Below are 25,207 nucleotides of genomic sequence, written 5' to 3'. Positions count from 1 at the left end.
AAAATTACTCGCTCGCATTATTTTAAACTTTTAAACACATTACGTCACAATGAAAAAAATGGTGTCTGTAAAAAAAGTCATGGATATCTACCTCATAACTACCGCTTAATTGTAATTTTTGTCACTGTCGCATTTTCTACGATATGTTAGATGATAAATAATCGATCCAAACAAAGAAAAATTGGGAAAAAAAAAAACATTTAAAAGGGTAAATATTTGAAAATCTCGACCACTCCTTGATGTCCGCGATTTTTGCATCGCGACCCTTGTTATATTACCATGTTTCAACCATACAATCCCAAAAAAATCCAGCTGTGGCCATTCACAGCTGTGTCTTGACACTCAGTGATACATGCTACATGGAGTTTTTGGATGAAAATAAGGTAAGAATGCTATAATATCTCGTTAAAGTCATGATTTCTGTAATTCTGCCCTCGCGTGCTCTCACCTCCAGATCGGGTTTTGCTGTTTGAATTTTTTTTTTTTTTTAATAAAATGCCCTCCTGTTCAAAAATGTTCTTCCCCACCGAAAATGGAGATTTTAAGCTTTCCAAAGATGTATCACACATGCATATCGGACAATTTTGAAATTTGGCCAAATTGGGGGTCTCAGAGCGGAACTTTAAGTCACCTGAGTGTTTTCCGCCATATATGAATATATGAATAATGTGCCACAACAGAACTTGGACCAAAAAAAAAAGCAACAACAGCTGAATTTTTGTTAATTTTACTGCAAATTTAAACAAAGCAATTTTTCATGATTTAGCTCAGTTCCTACGATGTGCATTAAGTGTATGATAATCAAAGAAAACACAGAAATGTGTGGCATTGCTAGAGGAAATAAAGTTACAAAGGACAAAAAATATATATTTGAATTCACTGGTGATGTACTTTTGAAAAAGAATACAACGCTATATACAATTCCAATGTCAACGTAAATGTTCATCAAATATATAGTGCTCTTAATAGGTTATTGTATACACATACAGCTAGTGGTATTATTCATATCTATGCATTTTGAAAGTTGCATAAAGTACATTTTCTTTGAGTGACAATAATTTAAGAAAATATTGATTTAACCATTTAATGCCTGCAATATGAAGCAATTGTCAGAGAATTACAAAATTTGAAAAATATGGTCTTAATGAAACCTTTTTTTCAAATTTGCAAAAAAGAAACAAAAATATGTGTAATAAGCACTCCAATATCTATAACCCTTGCTAAATCCTGTTTTTTTTCCCCTCATGGAACCTGCAGATGCATGAGTTGACTTGCATCCGTTATTTTTTTGAGGAAAGATATTTCAAAATTCTGAATTAGTCTCTTAATCATGAAATTCTAAGTGTATCAAATGTGATACATTTGGCAAGAAGGGGTGAAGGTAAGGGGTAGGACTAGTTAGTTTTAGTGAAAGTTTGCTTTCTCACCCAAAATTGACCTTTTTTGTTTTATTTTGTTTCGCTTCATTGTTTTATTCATGCATTCAGTCATGCTGCATTTTTTAGTTGTGACAATGAATACATACTGCCCCCTAGTGGCTAATAATGATTCCTCAATCCCTTTTACTATGTGGACTGTGTTTTGTTAAACGTCACATTAATTACATAGCCCTTAATCCAGTGGTGGATTAAGAATTCACTTTAATTTTTTCCTTTTTAAAATGTTTTTTTTTTTTTTTTTTTTTTTTTTTTTTTTTTTTTTTAACTTAAGTAGAGGTACAGGTGCAAAAAATTAAAATTACAAGTAACTAAGAAAAAAAATGACTCAAGTACAAAAGTACCGTACTTGCTTTATAATTGACTTTACAAATAAGAGGTAAAAGTATTTTCCCTCAATGCAAAAATGTAGTACACTGCTGGCCAAAAGTATTGACACCCCTGTAATTCTGTCAGATAATGCTCAATTTCTCCCAGAAAATGATTGCAATTACAAATGCTTTGGTAGTAATAGCTTCATTTATTTTGCTTGCAATGAAAAAAACACAAAAGAGAATGGGAATTTTTTTTTTTTTTTTTTTTTTTTTACACAAAACTCCAAAAATGGGCCGGACAAAAGTATTGGCACCCTCAGCCTAATACTTGGTAGCACAACCTTTAGACAAAAAAACTGCGAACAACTGCTTCCGGTATTCATCAATGAGTTTCTTACAATGCTCTGCTGGAATTTTAGAGCATTCCTCTTTGGCCAACTGCTCCAGGTCTCTGAGATTTGAAGGGTGCCTTCTCCAAACGGCCTTTTTCAGATCTCTCCACAGGTGTTCTATGGGATTCAGGTCTGGACTCCTTGCTGGCCACTTTAGAGGTCTCCAGTGCTTTTTCTCAAACCATTTTCTAGTGCTTTTTGATGTGTGTTTTGGGTCCGGCTGGAAGACGCATGACCTCTGAGGGAGACCCAGCTTTCTCACTCTGAGCCCTACTTTATGCTGCAAAATTTGTTAGTAATCTTCAGACTTCATAATGACATGCACACGGTCAAGCAGTCCAGTGCCAGAGGTAGCAAAGCAACCCCAATACAGCAGGGAACCTCCGCCATGTTTGACTGTGGGGACCATGTTCTTTTCTTTGAAGGCTTGATTTTTTTCCCCTTGCAAACTCTGTTGATGCCTTTTTTCCAAAAAGCTCTCCTTTTGTCTCATCTGACCAGGGAACATTCTTCCAAAATGTTGTTGGTTTTCTTAGGTAAGTTTTGGCAAACTCCAGCCTGGCTTTTTTATGTAGAGTCCCTTTTCATTCAGACGCCGACGGATAGTACGGGTTGACACTGTTGTACGCTCGGACAGCTTGAACTTGACACAAGAAAGCCCACAAACCGTGTGCCGAAGACATGTCAACAAGCACATAGATTACTGGAACTGATGAGACAGGCGGGCTCTCTTGTGTACTGTCTTCATAAGAGGCTTCCTCCTGGGGTGACAGCCACGCGCACCAATTTGATGTAGAGTGCGGCGTATGGTCTGCGCACTAACAGGCTGACCCCCCCCCCCCCCCCCCCACACACACACACACACCTCTTCAATCTCTGCAGCAATGCTGATGGCACTTCTATAACGAGTCACATGACATTTTGGAGGGAAAATGACAAGCAGTACTCAATTTGGACATTTAGGGATGTACGTTTTTCGAAGGGGTGTACTCACTTTTGTTGCCAGGGATTTAGATATTATTGGTTATATTTTGAGTTATTTTGAGGGGAAAATAAATTAATACATAAACTGCACACAGACTACTTTTTTGTGTCGAAGTGTCATTTAGTCAGTGTTGTCCCATGAAAATATTTACTTAAATATCTGCAGAAATGCAAGGGGTTTACCCACTTTGAGATATACTGTAAATTACCTAGATAACTGAAGTCATCATATAATATATTGCTAATAAGGTTGCTTAAAGTTGGTGGGGACAATTTGAGCATCCTGAAAAGTTGCTGATGTTACGTCCGTACCGTCCCTATGCAAACATATGTCCTTGTATATACAACAGTGTTGGGCACGTTACTTTAAAAAAGTAATTAGTTATAGTTACTCAATACTTCTTCCAAAAAGTAACTGAGTTAGTAACTGAATTACTCTATAGTAAAAGTAACTAGTTACCAGGGAAAGTAACTATTTCTGTTACTTTGAAAAGAAGTTGTTGTATGTCAAAGAATGTGAAATTTTCTGAGCAGTTTTTGAGTCAGTTGAATAGAGAAGAACAGACAGGTAGTTGAGTTATAGAACCTTGTAAAATTTATTGCACCTCACCAGCAACAGATTTATCCTACACTTGAAGTGCAACAAAAATAAACAGATTTGAATTGCTTAGCACAGATGTCGACAAAAGCTTTGCCCCAGGACATAAATTACCGTTTACATGCACGTTCTTTCCTTTAATTTCGACCAACTTGAAATAGTGTTTATACCTCCACCTCGTAAAGGACAAAATTTCCTCTGAATGCTCTGCCATCATATCCCTCTGCATCTTTTTTGCATGTGTTTGCCGCACGCGCTGTTCCGGTTTGTGTGTGAAAACACCGGCTCTGAAGTTTGTTTAAAAAAACAAAAAAAAAACAAACCTTTATTAGCAACAAACATACGTGCGCTATTAGGCTCGAGCGTTTACATCACAGAATGGGGGATCACGTGAGATTTGACAACAACGCAGCCGTATTGGAAGTAGGTCTGGCTCGCGGGACATTTAACTTTAACTTGCCAGTTCGATAAAGAGACAAACTCGTTACTAAGGCGATGAACAGATATGTGATCAAACTTAAGGATGTCAACAATGTTGACCCTTACGAGCAAGCGGAAGACAAATGGAGTAAAGATGTCAACCGGCTTCCACAATTACGCGAAATGAACATTCTGCTGTATTTATTGTTTGGTGTATGTTACTAAACTCGTCAGCGATTCCAAAATTACAAATCGCTACAAAGCTACAAACAGTTTTGCTGCAGATGGCTGCAGGATCTGCACATTATGACCGTATCAAACGGCAACTCCATCATTCTTGCAAAAGTAGGCTATGTGTGTTTACTATTTTCATTGCCATGAACCTGAACGCACCCCAAGTCTTGGATGACAAATAAACAGAGCAGAGTAGACTCGCTACGGCTGGTAGTTTCTTCAATTTATTCAAAGTAAGTAACGCACCGCTTTTGACCGTCAGTAACGGCAACGGCGTTGTAACAGCGGAAAAAATAATTAGATTACAGCGTTATTGAAAAAATACCGCCGTTATGTAACGGCATTATTTATAACAGCGTTATTCCCAACACTGATATACAATATATTTTACTAGTATTTGTGTGTGTTTTGTGCTTGTACACTATGTTCACTTACATCCTGTGCATCTCCTGGGGGCTAAGTCCACGCCCCCCATCCGTTTTTAAAACCTAGTGACGCTCCTGGATACATGCAACATGATGTAGAATCAACATGAGATTTCAAAGTTGATTCAATGACCGACTGAAAAAAGTACGCTTGTTCAATTTGGTTTCAATAAGTACTTTTGCTTTTTCGTGCAATACATTATTTGTACTTCGGGAGGCGCTCCGTGGCTTCAACACGTTCCAAAAGCGGACGAGTAAGAACCCAGCTGGGCTCGGCCGGATAGGCGTAAACATGCAAGGTAAACACAATTTGTCCGTGATTTCTACAACGGCACCCGTCCTATGTTGTTTTTATTTTCCTATTGACGTGTGTCAGCTAATGTTTTTGTCTCCTTAACGCAAGAAAAACAATCAAGCCGCTTAAAATCCAGTGGCGCTAATGTTAGCTCAGCTAGTTGCGTTAATAGTCTACTATTACTATCCTCCTCAACCAAGGCAATTTTCGCGTAATTACGACGTTTTAAACCGTTTAGGCGCGCATTTTGATGAAATTTACAGCATTGTCTTGTTGTGTCAGACAGCTACAGCATGCTAAATTTACTAGTGTGTAAAGGTGCTCCTTAGTAAAATATTGTCCTCTTGTTTTTTGTCCCTCTCTAGAGATGAACTTCACGTAACGTTTACGTTCCACTGGTATTCTCCAGAAAACACCTTTATTCCTTAGTCGAACTGGGTTTGCCTTTCAAATGACTGAGAATGATGGCTCAAGGTGTAATTGACGGTCCGGTTACACTTGTCATCAGGGCGCCGAACCAGAAATATGATGACCAGACAATAAACTGCTGCCAGAATTGGACTGTGGAGAAACTCAAAGCTCATTTGTCAGACGTGTACCCAAGCAAACCGGTGAGTATTTCACTCGTATCCAAAAAATATACACAAGACACCTCAGAAATTGTACACGTATTTTATATATAAGGCGACACTCAGGTGACTTGAAGTTCCGCTCTGAAACCCCCATTTTGGCCAACTTTCAAAATTGTCAGAAGTGCTTGTGTGACACATCATTGGAAAGCTTAAAATCTCAATTTTCTGGGGTTAGAAAAATTATGAACAGGAGGGCATTTAAAAAAAAAAAAAAAAACGTTTTTTAAAAAGCAAAACCCGATCTGGAGGCGAGAGCACGCAAGAGCAGAATTACAGACGCCATGACTTTAACGAGATATTATCGTATACTTACCTCGTTTCGATCCAAAAACTCCATGTAGCATGTATCACTGAGTGTCAAGACACAGCTGTGAATGGACACAGCTGGATTTTTGGGGGATTTTATGGGTGAAACAGTCATATAACAAGGGTCGCGATGCAGAAATCGCAGACATCAAGGAGTGGTCGAGATTTTCTTTTTCATATATTTACCCTTTTAAAGGTTTTTTTTCCCCAATTTTTCTTTGTTTGGATCGATTATTTATCATCTAACACAGGGGTTCCCAAACTACGGCCCGTGGGCCGGATACGGCCCTCCTCCACATTTGGTCCGGCCCCCTGAACAATACCAGAGAGCATTTTGAATGTTTTTTTTAGGGCTGTCAAACGATTAAAGTAGGGGGGGGAAGTGTAAATAAATAGAATTAATATTTGTTATTAATGAAAAATGTGAAAGTGTTCATTGGCTGTCACTGAGTAGCATTTGCGATCGCTACACAAAAATAGCAATGTAAATTACCCACAACAACCGTCAGAGACGTAAGACAACCAAAGGATATAATATATATATATAATATATATATTAGGGCTGTCAAACGATTAAAACTATTAATCGAGTTAATTACAGCTTAAAAATTAATTAATCGTAATTAGTCGCAATTAATCGCAATTCAAACCATCTATAAAATATGCCATATTTTTCTGTAAATTATATATATATTCTGTAAAATAATTTGTTAAGAGCATTGTAAAAAAAAAAAAAAAAAAAAACGTTAGCATTTTATAGCATTTAAGCTAGCGGAGTTTTGCTATGTAAGTTAGCCAACTGTTCTTTTGTTGTACATAGATCCTCATTTTTTTATACTGTTTGAGGCTCAGCTCAGCCTTATCCGATTACTCGATTATTCCAACTAACTAGTTCATAATCATCGATTAATCGACTACTAAAATAATCGATAGCTGCAGCCCTATTAATAATATTGGAACCACGCTGAATCAATGTTATGTTTTCGACCAAAACGCCTGCTCATCCATAATTCAATGACTTTTCAATCATATTTCCCGGTCAATCATAAATCAATTATTTGTCAACATTAATTCATCAACTATAAAACAATGTTAACCCAACCATTGCCTGACATACTGTATAACAACGTTGTTTCAACATCACGACTTGGAAAATTTTGATGTCAAGCATACTGATGATATTGATGGAAAATGTACATTTATTCAATGTCTGTCTGCTATCTGGGTGCCCTCTAGTGGCAACAGTGAATTAATCATAACTCGTCTAACATGGCTGAATCCTGCTGCTCCCTGTTAAGACTAACATAAGCCAAGTTTTTGTTTGAGCTAATCTGTTTGTGTATGGATTTGTTGTTTAGTTTAAAAGTATATTTAGCAGGTTTTTTTGGGAATATGTTTAAGAGATTTTTTAAGAGCATTGTAAAAAAAAAAAAATATATATATATATATATATATATTTCATATATTTTTTGATATCGTTTGAGGGCTAAGCTCAGTTATTTTTAAATGTATTGATTACTTGATTATTGGAACACCTGAATAATCGATAGCTGCAGTCCTAATAATATTTCACATCGTCAGATTTCAATACTAGTTCATAAGGTCAAGAAGTGTGTGTGTATATTACTGTTTTAGTGTGGTTTAAGTCCCCATCTCAAGTAAAGAGATTAGTTTGTCAGTGGAGTAGTTGAACTTTCACAGGCCCCTTCCATTCAAATTCACATAATTACATATATTTGACATGTAATCATCTTTAAAAGGGCCTGATTTCTTTTCTCTTACATGAGAAAGTGGATTTATGGGTTTCAACAATGGTAGTTAGGTTAGATATGAAAGCATGCCAATTGTATTGTTTAACACAGGCCTAAACAAAGGTAATATGTTCACTTTACGAGTGTATCGTATTTTTATAGTGTTATGAAAATTGAAAACTGAAATTAGTTGGCTTCTCTGATATCATTCTAATGTGTTTTAGAGCTCCAAAGATCAGAGACTGGTGTATTCCGGCAAGCTCCTTTTGGACCACTTTACATTAAAAGATGTGCTCAGAAAGGTAACTTTTCACTTCCTTACTCACATCCAGCTATGTTATTTTACATGGACGCTGATTACAAAACAAGTACTTCCGTTTGTAAATATTTAAAATACAAGTGATGCAGTACATAACATTTCCAATACGTAAAGCAATACATGCCCTTCCCTTTAATGACAGCTCAACAGGGTGTGACATAAGTTGCGTTGCAGAGTCAGCGCACGTGTACTTTGTTTATATACACTCACTTACCATACCAAATATGTTAATTATTAAACACTACATTGATAGCATGAGGTGAAGGATGCAGTGCCAGTGCGTTCTTTTAGATTTGTTTTTTATTTTATTTTTTGCAATTTATCACACACAAAGGTTTAATTTCACCCCCCCACCTAAAAAAAAAAAAAAAAAAAAACCCACATGAAGTTGTTCAGACACACATTTATATAAATATGACGTCAAACGTTTTGTGCTACATTTGTGCTATCGTTTTTAAGACAGTTTTTTTATAGGTCAGTCTGAGGTCAACCAGCCCCCCATTTTGATTAAAAATGGCTAAAAATGGTGTCAATGTTTATGCTTTGTTTGAGCTGCTATCGTTTTTGAGTTATTGATTTCGAGTGATGTAATCACTCGAAATCTACGGCGGAACAGAACCGACAGAACCGCAGCGGTGCCATTCGTTTATGCTACGTTTGTGCTGTGAAAAAATTCATTTGTTTAGCTATAGTTTAGCAGTTATACATATTGTGGTATTAATTTCAAGTGATGACATCAATTACGTACCGCATGCAACACGTCACTTTTGCTCATTAATATTATTATTTTATATTTTAAAATATTGTATATTTTCTATATTATTTTGCAAGTTCTCCCACTTAGAAATGTTATTCATGACGTTAGCAACTGTTGCTAGGCGGGTCAAGATCACGTTTGTCCCTAATGCTAAATGCATGTAAATAGTGTACAAACAAGGTGTTTACAGAGCTAAAAATACCAATTCTGTCCGAAAATGATGTTGATGACATTCTCCTGTTTCAATAATCTATCCTTTACCACCATATGCCCCGTCTTTCTTATATATATATATATTAGGGCTGTCAAAATTATCGCGTTATTGCGCGGTAATTAATTTTTTAAATTAATCACGTTAAAATATTTGACGCAATTAACGCACATGTCCCGCTCAGACAGTATTCTGCCTTTTGGTAAGTTTTACAGCAAGGCTTTTTGTGCTGTCTAACAGCGAACTCTTGTGGTCGCTTTGCGACATGGTTTATTGTTGTCTTGCCAGTTCAATATGGCTGCACGACGTCTCGGGCTGACGCCTACGTTGTAATGTTGTGCTTATATGATCCTTGGACAAGATTTGTCAGTAAGTATGGTTGTTGTAAATAATGTACGTATTATGTTAGTAAGCGAGATGTTATATTTTTTGTATGAGATGGTTTTTGTTTATGTTTAGTGAACCTGTATAGCGTGCTAAGCTAACGTTGTTGCTAATGCAATGCTTGTGTACTTTTTTTTTTTGTACTTTTACGACGGTCTAAAGTGGACAATGGTTTGAGGTCATTTTATTAATAAATCAGATGAAAAAGGAAGAAGTCTGATTATTAAGGCGTCGTTCACTAGCTGTCTAGCTTTGGAAAAAGTAGACGCTTCGGAGTGAGGACAGATTTAAATGACAGTAGAGTGAAATGCCCACTACAGTCCTTATGTACCGTATGTTGAATGTATATATCCATCTTATGTCTTATCTTTCCATTCCAACAATTTATTTTACAGAATATATATATATAATTTACAGAAAAATATGGCATATTTTATAGATGGTTTGAATTGCGATTAATTGCGATTAATTACGATGAATTAATTTTTAAGCTGTAATTAACTCGATTAAAAATTTTAATCGTTTGACAGCCCTAATCTATATATATATATATATATATATATATATATATATATATATATATATATATATATATTATCCTTTGGTTGTCTTACGTCTCTGACGGTTGTTGTGGGTAATTTACATTGCTATTTTTGTGTAGCGATCGCAAATGCTACTCAGTGACAGCCAATGAACACTGTCACATTTTTCATTAATAACAAATATTAATTCTATTTATTTACACTTCCCCCCTACTAAAGTTGTTTTTTTTAACAACAGAAAAAGGTAGCAACAGTGGCAGTTAGATACCATTTTAAATTTTTTGAGGCCATTCATTGTCAAACAGAAGCAGCACGGCAAAACGCCACGCTAAAAAATAAGTAAAAATCTCAAAATGGCTTACCTCTTCGTCCTCTGTAGGACCATGGCCCCTAACAAAATGTTTACTGCATATGACGAATGGATTCACCTTGCGGGAGTTACGCTGGTCTTTTGGACATCCGCACAAGTTGTTTACATTTTTTCCTCTAAGTTTTAGGCTTCGGTAAACATATGAAGAAAACAGCCTTCATATGTCGCAATGTCAAGAGTTGTTTCTACAAGTTTCATAGCAGCTGTGTTTACTCGGCATGTTCTTTTTTGAAAGATTACCAGCAAAAAACAAGAAGTAATAACATAGGTTGTATGCGAGGGCACGTCTATGTTGACCCTTTTTCCGGTTAATGATTGTGACATCACGCAGCCTTGCTTTCTAAAAATAGCATTCTAACTGACAGAGCGTCCCAACAACTAGCACAAACGTAGCACAAATGAATGGCACCTTTTAAAGTCCATTTTGCAGTAAATGGGGTGGCTACGAGTTGGATACGGAAAAGCTGTGAGTGACGTCATAACAGCACAAACGAAACTTTTTACAGCACAAACGTAGCACAAACGATTGACAGCGTTTTTATATCAATTTGCGTCTGATAGGGTGCCAACTTCACAGAGATCATTGAGGCCAATTATCTCGATCCTTTTCATAACCAATTATCGCAAAAACTTTCAGTCATTTCTCCCAAGGGTGGCTCAACCCATTATTAGTTTGATGATTCTACATTGGACACACAGAACCCAAGACCTTCAAATAAGTTTGATCAAAATGAGTATGAAGGGGACATACTGTATGTGCTCTATGATGACAGTTTGTGCGTAGAAATTGATGTAACAGTACAAAAGAAAAATAGAGCATTTTAATTCATTTCAATGGCGAAGTAGTTCTGATGTCCTCTTAAAACAGTGCTTGATTTATAAATCATAAGGTGCCGGAACGCAAATTACATATGACAGCGCAGGGATGACGAGACGGGCACAGGTCCCGGAACATACGCAGAAAATGGTGCTGAAAACAACACGCAAATGCCCACGTGCCATGCTGTGGGACTTACAAGCCTCATTTTCAGATAATATCCATGGTATAAATGTTATGACAACAATTTACAATTATTTAGGCTATACTCTGCACAGCATGGGCAATTGCCCACATAACCACATGTGGGACTTACAGTACACAGTCAGCAATGTTTCTCAACAGGTCTAACTTCTAAAACATTTTTAGCAATCAGACATTACAATAAATGACACAAACCCATTCTCTTGCGAGTTTCATCCCACCTGTCTTCTCTAGCTCCAAAGTTCCCACCGCCTTACAAATTGTGCAGCCCAAACCCAAATTTCCCATAAGGGTACTGGCCTGTTGCTCCGGCTGTTAGTGGTCCACGTGGCTGACTGCTGGCGCTGGAGCTGGCCCACACTCCGGTTGACGCTGAACCTGACCAGCTGCTGCCACGGTAGCAGCCTCCTGCCCCGGCTTGAAACTGGCTAGCTTGCTCCCCAGCTGCCGCAAATTAAAGTTTTTTTTTTTTTTTTTTTAAATGTCAGGGGCATGATTTGTTGGTCCAGCTTTTCAGTGCAACAACAAATCCCTGACTCTTTTGAATGACATTAAATTTTTACATGCAATTCTTGGTATTTGTTCTATAAATGAATTCATGCATATTATTATTTTATTTTATACATTTTTTAAAAACGTTTTTATTTTATTATTATTTGCTATACACGACAGGTGCCGGATTTGCCCAAATAAGTCCCGGAACACAGGAAGGCCAAAATCAAGAGGTGCCGGATCTTGTTCCGGCACGATCCCGCACAAATTAACCCCTGTCTTAAACTCATTCATTGCCATTGACGGCGATAGGAGTCAATTTTCCATGTTAACGGCAAAAGCTTAAACGAGACAGTCACAGCAACACTATTCTGTAACTTCTATGACACTTTGTTTTTCGGAGATAGAACAAAAGTTTACATTTTACAACTTAATTACTTGTAATGACTTTTACAGCAAGATGAGTATCATATGCTCCATCTGGTCTGCCCCTCGCCGACGCCACCTAGCTCTCCGAGCCCCGCCCGCAAGCCTCAAGAGAGCGCAGCTGAACCCACGGTGAGTTGAACGACAACGCAATCATCACTCTTCTTTTCCACTATTTCATCATCAGCAACACTTAGTTTCATCATCCACCTTCATGCCATAAGCTGTGGCCCAAGAGAGCGTCAACACAACACCTGTTAAAATCATATATATCGACCCTGTCGTTGACAGGTCTCTGAAACTACAAGTCCTTCCTTCGCTGGCCAACACAGCCAATCAGAGGAGAGCCACGATGGACTCAGACAACGAGGTGTACCTTTCCCTTATGACCAACTGCATCAACAATATATGCAAAGGTGATTCAATATAACAGTATTTTGGGATTAAAAATGGTTCCTCATTTTCCCATTGGTCATAGCTTAGTAATAACATACATTTTTTTGGATGGTCCCTTTTCTAGCTGGAGCCATTTTTCTGCCATGTCGACCCCTCCCACAAATGTGACCCCCTATTACAACCCTATGACCCTCATGTGGTGGCAGCAGCTGTACGCTCGACAATACTACATGCGATAGTAAGTCTCTTAAGTTAACCAGAGGTGTGTAGAGTAGCCAAAATGTTTTACTCAAAATTAGCGTTACTTCTAAATAATATTACTCAAGTAATGAGTAACATTGTGAGTAACCTCTTACAATGTCTGATTTTCTAAATAACGGTATATATTTTTTTCTTATTACAACTTCACCCCTACAAACTGTTATTATACTATACTATAGGCAAGGCAAGGTAAATTTATTTATATAGCACAATTCAACACAAGGCAATTCAAAGTGCTTTACATCACATGAAGATCATAAAAATCACATTTAAATCAGTACAACGTAAAAACCAAGACAAAAGATCGCATTTAATCACAAATAGAATAAAAATAAATAAATAAAAATAAAACAGAAATAAAAACTACTAATACTAATAATAATTGAAATCAGCAATGGAGATAAGCACAAGAGGAATAGAAAGCAGGTAGATTGAAATATATAGCCAGTTATGGATATGGAGTGCTAAACAAAAGCGTTCTTAGCCCTGATTTAAAAGCGCTAACAGTTTGAGCATACTTCAGACGTTCAGGTAACTTGTTCCAGAGGTGAGGAGCATAATAACTAAATGCTGCCTTGTTCTTGGAACATGCAGAAGACCGGTTCCAGACGACCTTAGGGGTCTAGATGTCTCATAGGAATCTAACAATTCAAGCATGTATTTTGGTCCAAGGCCATTAAGTGTTTTGTAGACGAGCAGTAGTATTTTATAGTCTATCCTTTGACTCACTGGAAGCCAGTGTAGCGATTTCAAAACCGGTGTAATGTGGTCCAGCTTCCTTGTATTTGTGAGGACTCTGGCTGCAGCATTCTGTACTAGCTGCAGCTTCCTGACTGATTTTTTATCAAGACCCGTAAATATACCGTTGCAATAGTCCAATCTGCTGAAAATGAATGCATGCATAAGTGTTTCCATGTCTTGTTGAGTCAGAAGCCCCTTAATTCTGGTTATATTTTTTAGGTGGTAATAAGCGGATTTAGTGACGGACTTTAGAGGGCTATCAAATTTTAGGTCTGAGTCAATAATTACGCCAAGGTTTCTGACTTGATTTGTAGCTGTAAGTGACATTGTGCTAAGTTGCCTGCTTATCTTTGACCTTTCCTTTTTTTGGCCCAAAAATGATCACCTCTGTCTTCTCCACATTTAACTTGAGAAAATTCTGGCACATCCATTCATTGATTTGATGAATGCATTTACTCAGGGAGACTAAGGGACTATAATCATGTGGGGACACAGAAATGTACAGTTGTGTGTCATATGCATAGGTGTGATAGGAGATGTCATACTGTTCCATTATCTGAGCTAACGGAAGCATATAGATGTTAAATAAGAGTGGTCCAAGAATTGACCCTTGAGGGACTCCACACGTGAATTTGGTTCGTTCTGACTGATAGTTTCCGATTGACACAAAGAAATCCCTATAGTGTAAATAGGATGTGAACCACTGAAAAATAGTGTCAGTAAGCCCTACCCACTGTTCCAATCTGCTGAGTAGTATGTTGTGATCAACTGTGTCGAATGCGGCGCTGAGATCCAATAGTAACAGAGCAGATGATTCGCCTGCATCGGTATTCCGACGAATATCATTTAGGACTTTGATAAGCACGGTCTCGGTGCTGTGTTGTGGCCGAAATCCAGACTGAAATGAGTTAAAAAGATTGTTTTGCATCATAAAAGTCTGGATCTGTTCGAACACATACTATAACTCATTACATGACCGTACAAAAATGACACAAAAATAAGTGAATTTAGACCACAACTAGATTATGAAACATCAACTGTTCAAAGAGCATGAGTGCCCTCTAGGGTATTAAAAAAATTACCTCTGATTGGTATGATGGAGTCATGTGCTTGTTGTTGCGATGTCCCATTGGTGAAACTGAGACAGCCACTGTCAGCATTTCAGGCAAAAATAAAGTCAATATGTAGAATAAAGAGGAAAAATATAACGACTCTAGTGAATCCCAAAATAGCGGCGTAAGAGTCGAGTTTCTTATTCACAAATCTACTAAAGTAAAAAGTAGGGCATGGTAAAACTACTCTTAAATTATACTACCGTACTGGCCCGAATATAAGACGGCCCTGAATATAAGACGACCCCCTCTTTTTAAAGACTCAAGTTTGAAAAAAAAGACTTTTTGAACACCAAATTAATTTTTATACAGAAAATTACAGTACATCTGAAACAAATGATTATAATATATTTGAGAGAAAAAGCATGTTATTTTGCCTCATTCAAATCTTAATATCCAAACATTTAATATGTAAACTAGGGCTGTCAAAATTACCGCGTTAACGGGCGGTAATTAATTTTTTAAATTAATCACGTTAACCGCTCAGATTAAAATGATAGCAGGGTAATGTCCGCTTGTTACTTGTTTTTTGTCGTTTGGCGCCCTCTGCTGGCGCTTGGGTCCAAATGATTTTATGGGTTTGGGGAGTGAGCATGGTGTAATGACATCAACAATGGCGAGCTATTAGTTTATTTTTTTGATTAAAAATTTTACAAATTTGAATAAAACGAAAACATTAAGAGGGGTTTTAGTATAAAATTTCTATCTGTACTAACATTTATCTTTTAAGAACTACAAGTTTTTTTTATCCATGGATCGCTTTAAGAGAATGTTAATAATGTTAATGCCATCTTGTTGATTTATTGTTATAATAAACAAATACAGTACTTATGTACCGTATGTTGAATGTATATATCCGCCTTGTCTTATCTTTCCATTCCAACAATAATTTACAGAAAAATATGACATATTTTAGAGATGGTTTGAATTGCGATTAATTACGATTAATTTTTAAGCTGTAATGAACTCGAATAAAAATGTTGTTTGACAGCCCTAATGTAAACTAAAGTGCAATCACATTCATAAATGAATGGTTTATTTACAAAAACCAGAAGCCAATCTATTGTGATAAAACAACAAAATTGCAATATCTGCATTAACCATCAAAGTGAGGTCTAACTGTAACTGTAAGCAGTTTGCATTATTTTATTGCAATGTTTTTCCTTATTCAGATTTGTTTCAAGACTAAACTTAAGAGTAGCTGAGATCTGTCATGACAGAACATTACTCAGTTCAGCATTCACTTTATTGATATCTGGCGCCATCTAGCGTCGTGAATGGGTATAATGTCTACAGGGGTCGCGTTAACCGAATATTTTCCGTCGTTGACCGGTTTTTTAAAACGGTGACGGAAAAAACTGAAGTCCATCCGTCATTTTGGTCTTTCTCGCGCTAGCAATGTTGAATAAACTCCGTTCTCCTCATATGTTTACTTCCGCGCGCAAGTCCCTCGTTCTGCCCTCTTCGCTTTGCTAACGGCACGTCTGCCCGTCGCTGATTGGTGGACTCCGCTGTCTGTTTGCCTCTTGTTAAGCTTCTTCGGACAGAATATTAATTAAAAATGAATGAAAACTAAATACTATTGAATATGTCATTATTACCATTTTAAAAATGTAAGTGACGGGTAAAAATAGATTATGACCGGATTTTTATGACACTGTCAGTTAAAATGACAGACAACGAAAAAGTCTAGCGCAACCTCTGATGTCTAGACCCCAAATATAAGACGACTCCCACTTTTTCCGTCTTATTTCAATGCAAAATAAACCCTCTTATATTTGGGCCAATACAGTACTTGCGGGTGATTCTAATCAGTTTTAAACCTTTTTTTGCCCTCCCTCACCAGCAGTTTACTAGCAGCTTCCTCCCAAAACGTCACGCACGACCTGCCCAGGACTCCCCCACTACCCCACACAGACCCCTTGAGCCAGCACCCTCGGGTGGATCGCCGCGGCAACCCCGAAGTGGAAATGAACGCTCAAGGCGGGGAGATCCTGAACGAGGAAGACCTCAACCGGGATTGGCTGGACTGGGTGTACACGTTTTCTCGGGCCGCCGTCTTACTTAGCATTGTGTACTTCTACTCATCCTTCAGTCGCTTTCTTATGGTGATGACGGCCATGCTGGTGCTTTACCTGTAAGTGCTCCTCTTAATATCAAAAGCGTAGATATCCAAACTATGTACTTTTGGTCAATATGGCAGCTTGAGTAGCTCATGGCATATTCTATTACCGTATTTTTCGGACTACAAGTCGCTGTTGAAATGTGAGAAATTCCAAAAGGTTCGGATACTTTTTCATACCACTTTATATGGAGTAAATACAGTAATATGACCATATTATATAGGCACATTGTGTAGATTATGCTATGTAGAGTTAAATTTCCAAAGAATACACAGTATATATTTTTTTAACTGGTAAAATTCATACTGGGGCACGTGCCCCAGCGAAAAATGGCATTGTCCAAGTTTTGCTGCACTAATGGGTTGTTTTTCACGTTAAGAAGGTATGGCCACTAACCATGGTAATATACTATACCGCCCTAAATTTTATTTTTATGGACAAGCTTAAACCAGTGCACACTTTTTTTCTCGTTAGGCTGTTTGTTGGAATTCTATTGTGAAGCATTTTTCATATTTTACTTAAGTAATGTGAATTTTGTTTTGCAGGCATCAGGCTGGGTGGTTTCCTTTTAACCTAGAAAACGAATTGCAGCTTCCTGGAGACAACCCAGAGGAGATGGAGGCAGAACTGCGGAACAATGACCTCCATGGAATGGTATGTGTGTATGAATGGCTGCTTCATCAAATCATGGTGTTGTAAACTATTTACAATAGCCAGCCGGACCATTACAATTCCTTTAGTAATTTCAACCTGTGAACTATGAGGCAGACTTTGCCTTTTGAATGGCCTCTCTGCTTGGCATACAGTACATGTCGAGAGAATATTACATACAGACCTTTTGAATCATTTCCAGATCCCACATTAGCCAGTATGTTGTTGTTGTGAAATGGCAATATTCTCCTTTCATAAATTGCTACACTCTGGAATAACACCCAAAAATGACATCAATTAAGGCGTGCTATGATGCTTAAACTCTACAGTGCCAGCTGCTTTCAAAGCAGTTTTCTAAACTGCCGTTTTGCAGCATTTTAAACCACACTTGTGCATAGGCGGATCTACTATTCAGGCGAAGTAGGCGATCGCCTTGGGCCCCTGGGGGCCCTGAACCAGCAGCCCTTGCCCCAACGAGCAAGAGCTTGGGCCACCGGAGCCCGCAGCACCCCCAACTATTCGTCATGTATAATTATGTCAGCATACCAAACAAAAAAATAACAAAACAAAAAAGAAAGCCATTTGAATGCTGCATTTATATGATCTCCCACACACACGCATTACAATGGACTGTTCCATGGCGACGGACTGAGTATCAGTCGCTTAGCTTCATTTAGCGCCGTTTAGCATCGCTTAGCTGTTCGTTAGCTTCACTTCGCTCTCACGCGTTTTTCATGCCACTAAGCTCGCTATTTTTACAGCTCAATTGCTACTTTGCACGTCGGCTATCGTTTATTTTGAACGCATGAGCGAACGTGCTCTCCATGAGCGCCAAAGTGCAGTGAGGGAGAAGTTGAGAACAGGCCGCTAATGCCTCTTTTGACTTTCTTCTTCTTCTTCACACCGAACATAAAATACACAACAGCACACCCTGTGGCGAAACAATGCAGTACAGTTCCAATCAGTCACACAATAACACTCAACAGCTGGTTAACAGCATTTGCTAGCGAAAAAAAATTAGATCTATTAGTGACACCACAAACAATGACAAAGAATGTTTTTTTACGGAGTGTAAAGCTTTCGGTTGGCGGTTTAGCGAACGTACCTCCGGTGAACATTTCAAAATAAAAGCACGTCATGTTCGTCATATAAATAACGATTTCTGGAGTTAATCCCACATACTTCAGAATTAATATTATAATATGTTGAGTAAATACTACAGAATACAGATTCTACACTAAGAATTAGGGGTGGGAACCTCTTGGTACCCGACGAGACGATACGATTTCCGATATGATGCTCACGATAACGATGATCTCACGATATAGCAATACACTGGTCAGGAAATCATACTACAAAAAAACTAATAAACAGAAAAAACAAGCTATATTTATCCTTCTGCTATAAGTTTATGTCCAGTCCATTTGAACTGTGAGGGTGGCAGCAAATTAAACCCTCCCACTTCAAACAGGCCCCTCCCACTTCCATAGACATCAGTGGCAGCCAATTAATGCCAGGCAAGGAGGTGATATTGGGCCATTTTAGGTCATTTTGAGTCACTTCCTGTTGATTTGGGGGCATTTTATGGGCACTTCCTGTTGATTTTGGGTTACAGAACAGGAAGTGAGCTGGGAATCCCACAAATGAATAGGCAGTGACTAAATCTCAAAAGGAAGTCATCTGTAAATGCTCTAAAATGAACAGAAAGTGACCTGTAAATGCCCTGATAATCGGAAAAAGTGACTGTCAATGGCTGCCATTGAGTTAACTGAAACACTATTATGTAGTAAGATTTTGGTAGCAACTTGTTGTTTCTTTTTTTTAAACATTGATACCTTTTCAAAACGATATCTCGATTCTTGGCATGAGCGTATCGATAACCTTTTGGGATGCAAAGTATCACGATATATCACAATTCGATATATTGTCACACCCCTACTAAGAATGGCTTTCAAATGACACTTTTTATGACAAATATGATTGGCAATGAATAATTACTATAATTATTATACTACTATTATATGTAGTAGTATACTATAATAATAATGCTATAATTTTTTTAAAGAATTGTTTTGAATAATGTTGGAAAGTCAGTGTTCTGAATCTGTTTACTTTTGCTCTAGTAAATGCTATCAGCATTTAACCTCATTGTTTATTTGTGATTAATTATTGTTATTTACATGATTATTTGTACTTTAATAAAGAATTTAAGCGTTCCAAAATGGTTTTGTGAATTAATAGGCGTCAACAAAAATTTCATTGCTAAATTAGTAAAAAAAAAAAAAAAAAGAAAGAAAATTATTAGTCAACTAGGGCTGTCCCAAATGACTAATTTCCTCCCGATTAGTTGACTAATCTAATAATTATTAAAAAATTTTTTTTTTACTACTTTAATAATGAAATTTTTGTTCAAGCTTATTAATTCACAAAAAAAAAAAAAAAAACATTTTGGAACATCTAAATCATAAATACCGATAAAGAAATCACAAACAATGAGGTCAAATGCTGCTAGCATTAACTAGTGCAAAAATAGTTCCAAAAAAATGTAAACAGAAACACTGTGACGTCACCTCTTTAACAGGAGTCAAAACAATTCTTACTCTTTTTGTGGTATGTCATTGTCTATATTGTTCTAAATGTTAAATTAAATTGCAATGTCCCAGACAACCATTTTCAGAATAATTTGTATGAGTTCAGATGCTTTTTCTGGTCTGCATTCTGCATTTTTAGGGGATGGGAAAAACTGTTCAACTTTTGTTTGTTTTAACCTGAAAATAGATCAAGTAGAGGGCACACTGAAATATTACCACAATTATTTTGAATGAAAGGCACACATACCCACAGGAACAAAAATTAAATATATAGTATTAATTTTATAGTATACTACTATATGTAATACTTTATAATATTAACTAACATTAGTGCAGTCATGGATTGCAGTAAGCAGGCCAGTGCTGTTTCCATATATATTTTTATTATGTATATATAGGATATATGTATATATTTTCCCCAAGTGGGCGCTTCCATGATCCTAATAAATTTCATAATAATTTGAAAAAAATATAATTATATTTTACATGTATTAATTATTTTATTAAATAAAAATGCACGTTGATACGACGCACATTAAGGCAACTTCCATTAAAAAAATCGTTAGAAAGTTGTATGGACTTACAATCCGCTAGCTTGTTGTTTCTTGTTGTCTTCGAAAATTACACTTGGGCGACAGCGCTTCAAGTGTTCGTTCATAGCCGACGTGCTACCGTGGTATGCGAGCTCAGCTTAGCAAAGAGTACACAAAGTGGCACCCTCCATATTTTCCTTGAAATAATTCCAGGCTCTGGCTATTCTGGTCCGCTTTTTTTACCAATTTGTTACCAATTCTGCCCTTTTTGGTAATTGGCAGTGTTTTCAACTCTTCGCCATAGTGAGGAGTGAACCGGCGATTCACTTGGCTCGTTGTCGTCGGTTCGTCGATTTCCTCCTCAGGAAGGCGGCGGCGTGCATAAAAACACCTAGAGGCGTCAGATGGCTCTTTATGGATACTACACAGCCACTCAACTCGGCGCTACCTGCGCACTTTTCCAACTCACCGATCTCGCTCCCTCTCTCTCGCTCGCCCACTTTCTTCCTCTTTTCTCAATCTGATAACGCCGGTCACATTGAAACAACATCAGCCCCCTTGGGGGTGTCTGTAACAACTGCTTGTATTGCGAGCGGCCGCCATTCTAAACGTTATCCGCATGTAATCTTTTTTTAACCCGTCATTGCCCGTCGACGCATTTACGTCATCGATGACGTCGACAACGTCGACTAGTCAGGACATCTCTACAGTCGACTAATCAGGAGAAAATTTGTCATTGACGACAGCCCTAGTGTATCGGAACATATTTCTTCCACACCCTTCTCACCTTTTTAACCCCTAACCCATTAAGAAGGCCCCTGGATATGTTCGCCTTAGGCCCCAAAATTGCCAAGTCCGCCACTACATTTGTGTATCGAATAGAGCTGTCCCGGCTAGTCGACATAGTCGACGTCATCGATGACGTAAATCCGTCGACGAGCACAACATCCCGTCGGCGGTTAATGAAGGGTTAAAAAAATATATGCGTGGAAAGTTAGAATGTCGGATGCTGTTTGCAAGCGGGGAAAGTGGCACAAAGCCAAAAAAAAGCGCACCAGAGTGTCCAAAACATTGACTTATTTCAAAGAAACAAAGGAGAGTACACTCTTCTGTCCTGTCTCTTCAATGCCAAGCTTGGCTGCACGTCGGCCATGAATAAACACCAAGCGCCTTCACGCAGTTTGTAATTTATTATTTTTTTTCTTCATTTTTTGTACACCAGAGGGTGCTGTCGCCTTACTAAATAATAATGTTTCATTGCCAATGGGCCTATAAGTGCTATTAGTATTGTTCTTAACGCTAATTGAAAGGTTTATTTTATGGTATAGAAAATTAAATAAGGTTAAAAGGTCATAAAGGTCACTCAAGGGAGAGATTGTCAATGATAAGGTAATAAATTAAGGTAAAGGCAATTCATATAGGCAATTCATTGATATATAAATAAGGTTTAAAAGGAAAAAGGTGAAAAGTTTTTGTTAATTTCTAATTGTGTTGCTTTATTTGTGTGCACCGTAGCTCTTACAGTGTGTTTACATCAAGGATGGAATAAAAGTTGTAAACCATCAGTTTAAGAGACCATCTTTTCAATCGGGATGCTACACTAGTTAATTCTATCAGCATTTGAACTCATTGCTTATTTGTGATTTATTATTGTCATTTACGTGTTTATTTTTACTTTAATAAATAATTTGAGTGTTCCAATATGTTTTTATGAATTGATAAGCGTCAACAAAAATTTATTGCTAAATTAGTTAAAAAAAAAAAAAAAAAAAAATTAATTATTAGATTAGTCGACTAATCGTAAAAATAGTCGGCTGACTAATCGGGAGAAAATTAGTCGTTTGGGACAGCCCTAGTATCGAATTGCACATCCCAATGTTGCCATTGATCCTACTTACATGTAATCTGCCTTTGACAGGAACAAGTGGACGACAGCTCCGATGACGACGAAGAAGGGGAAAGCGGCGAGGAAGGAGCAGACGATCCGAACCACGTCATCCCCCAAACAGGCATCCTGTCCTCCATGTGGTCGTTCATCATCACTTTTTTTATGTCGCTCATTCCCGAGGGACCGCAGAACGCTGCCAACTGATCCGAACTTCTTGAGCTACGTCAAAGTCTTCAACATAAAGTGGCCATCGGCTCTGCTTTGTTTTTTTTGGAGGTTTGATTGCGGTGCCATGTTAGATTAGTCTGACCAACACATTGTCTCTAATGTATAGAAAAGCGACAGCAGGCACAATGATGAACACTAATATAGCTAGAAGGTAAAAAGATGCAATTGTTTAATTGTGGGATGAATTTTTGTGCTGTTTCACTAGCGAAGGTGGAAGTGTGATGTGGTTCTGTTAGGCCGTGTGAAGAAAAAATGTTGTAAAAGGGTCTGTCGGCACAATGAGGAAATCAGAAATAAGTTGGCTGATGCTATATTGAAAATGAAATAATAGTTATTGTATTGATTACTGTTTGGATGTGCTGTTTTGTTTTATTGTTGGTCCAGATTTTCAAAACTGAGCATAATGATCACAATGATCTAGTAATGCTTAGCTATGGAGAGATTGTTTGCTCCTTCCTGATGAAACTTTGGAAGTAAAAATTCTTATTTACACAAAACCTTGTGTGATTGCATGACTCATTATTACCGTAATTTTCAGACTACAGACTGCAACTTCTCCCTGTTCTGTAGTTGAAATTTGCAGCATCTCTAAAATCAGTATACAGGGTTTACGTTAGAGATGTCCCGATCGATCGGGTCCGATCACGTCATTTTCAAAGTATTGGAATCGGCAAAAAAATATCAGCCATGCCTTTTTTAAATATATATATATTTTAATTAAATCGTTTTCTAATTGTATTTAACGATATAGACATAATATGTTACACTCATCCAGAGTCTTTAGTTTAGGCTTAAGGTAGGGTTATCAAATTTATCCCGATAACGACGGTAATTAATTTAAAAAAAAAATGTATCACGTTACAATATTTAACGCAATTAATGCATGCGCTGCATGACCCACTCACGCATTGTCGCGCTCAATCTGTAATGGCGCCGTTTTACCTATATTGAGAGATAAAAGGCAGCGTAAAATGAGTAGCGTGAATTTTGGCAGCCTTTGAAGCCTTTTTTTTTAATTGGCTAAAGCCTTACAATCCCTCTCCCTACGATTAGAAATATCATGGGAAGCAATGTGGGGAAGCAAGGTAGCAATGGATCTTTTTCTTAACACCTTATGTTATTTCCCAACGCAGAGAAGATATATCAATTGGTACCACTAAGCACAGTCATGGTTCCACTTCCCATCATGCGTTTGGGCATGGCTACAGTATCATTTACTGAAAGCTCAACAAATACACTAGATGGCAATATTTAGTCACAATATACAAAGTCACAAGTCTTTCTATCCGTGGATCCCTCTCACAGAAAGAATGTTAATAATGTAAATGCCATCTTGAGGACTTATTGTCATAATAAACAAATACAGTATTTATGTACTGTATGTTGAATGTATATATTCGTCCGAGTTTTATTCATTTTTTTCTTAATGCATTGCCAAAATGTATATGATCGGGAAAAATGATCGGGAATGATTGGAATTGAATCGGGAGCAAAAAAAAAAAAAAAAAAAACAATCGGATTGGGAAATATCGGGATCGGCAGATACTCAAACTAAAACGATCAGGATCGGATCGGGAGCAAAAAAAAAAAAAACATGATCGGAACAACCCTAGTTTGAGTGATTTTGACTTTACGATGCCGAATCTTTTTTTTTCTTTTGAAGGGAAAAGTCTTTTCTTGTATTAATCTAACACACTTAGTCAATCAGGGAATAGTATATTTTCTCGTATTTACTGTTTGTATTACTCTAACGTACCCAATATAAAATAAATAGCATTTACTGTATATCATAGTTTAAGGAAAACAAGCAGAATATATTTGACATAAGGCATAGGAGATACATGATGCCTTCTCACCACGGAACCCCAATGCATGCGTCATGCAGCTGACTGAGCAAGATTTGACGCTGACTACTAGGTGATCGGCAAGACACCTACAAACCCACGTCTGCAACACCAAATCCCACAATCAGCTCTTCAGGACAGTCAAATGGCGGGACGTCCTGTACTACCACAACACCCGATAACAAAAACAACTAAGTTTGATAGCACGCCACCTCTCAGACGTCAAGGCAAGCCGAACCTCCCACCTCAGTTGCCTCGAAGACAGCTGTGGTTTATAATCCAGTACGGCTTATAGTCAGAAAATTACGGTAATACAGTTTTCCCTTGAGCCCCAGTAGGGTCCTGCGGTCTTTAAACATTTGATTTCTAACATCGTGTAAACATGGTCTAAGTATGACAGTTCCAAATCACCCAACTCAAAATGTGGAAAAGAAAAAAAAAAAACATTTGCATCCAACATAGAGGGGAAAAAAATGATAAAAATAACTAGGGCTGTCAAACGATTAAAATTTTTAATCGAGTTAATCACA

The 25,207-nt window shown here is 37.5% G+C and overlaps 1 protein-coding gene across 4 annotated transcripts; it reads left to right on the top strand.

The window, feature by feature from the left end:
• The first annotated feature begins 4,103 nt into the window (after positions 1 to 4,103).
• Positions 4,104 to 23,494, top strand: herpud2 (HERPUD family member 2). 4 transcript variants are annotated; one of them, XM_057827165.1, is made up of 9 exons: positions 4,104 to 4,147; positions 5,464 to 5,709; positions 8,012 to 8,089; positions 12,340 to 12,441; positions 12,601 to 12,725; positions 12,830 to 12,943; positions 16,666 to 16,956; positions 17,488 to 17,596; positions 22,636 to 23,491. In XM_057827165.1, exons 2-9 carry the CDS (start codon positions 5,560 to 5,562, stop codon positions 22,807 to 22,809), a joined length of 1,143 nt encoding a protein of 380 aa, XP_057683148.1. In that variant the 5' UTR covers positions 4,104 to 4,147; positions 5,464 to 5,559; the 3' UTR covers positions 22,810 to 23,491. The 4 variants fall into 4 exon arrangements, with proteins under 4 accessions (XP_057683148.1, XP_057683149.1, XP_057683147.1 ...); XM_057827166.1 differs by lacking the exon at positions 4,104 to 4,147 and adding an exon at positions 4,908 to 5,102 and having other exon boundaries at positions 16,669 to 16,956; positions 22,636 to 23,490; XM_057827164.1 differs by lacking the exon at positions 4,104 to 4,147 and adding an exon at positions 4,908 to 5,102 and having other exon boundaries at positions 22,636 to 23,490.
• Positions 23,495 to 25,207: the final 1,713 nt, after the last annotated feature.

Source organism: Corythoichthys intestinalis, chromosome 22 (assembly GCF_030265065.1).
Source record: "Corythoichthys intestinalis isolate RoL2023-P3 chromosome 22, ASM3026506v1, whole genome shotgun sequence".
NCBI classification, from domain to species: domain Eukaryota; kingdom Metazoa; phylum Chordata; class Actinopteri; order Syngnathiformes; family Syngnathidae; genus Corythoichthys; species Corythoichthys intestinalis.
Note: the sequence above shows the minus strand (reverse complement) of the source record. Positions and strands in the feature narration are given on the sequence as shown.

Bases quoted from the DNA above. Each gene is read 5' to 3' on its own strand.
- herpud2 (XM_057827167.1), top strand. From the start codon at position 5,560: ATGATGGCTCAAGGTGTAATTGACGGTCCGGTTACACTTGTCATCAGG. The intron at 12,726-12,829 runs GTGATTCAATAT...TCCCTTTTCTAG, and splicing joins CATCAACAATATATGCAAAG to CTGGAGCCATTTTTCTGCCA. The intron at 16,957-17,487 runs GTAAGTGCTCCT...TTTGTTTTGCAG, and splicing joins GCCATGCTGGTGCTTTACCT to GCATCAGGCTGGGTGGTTTC.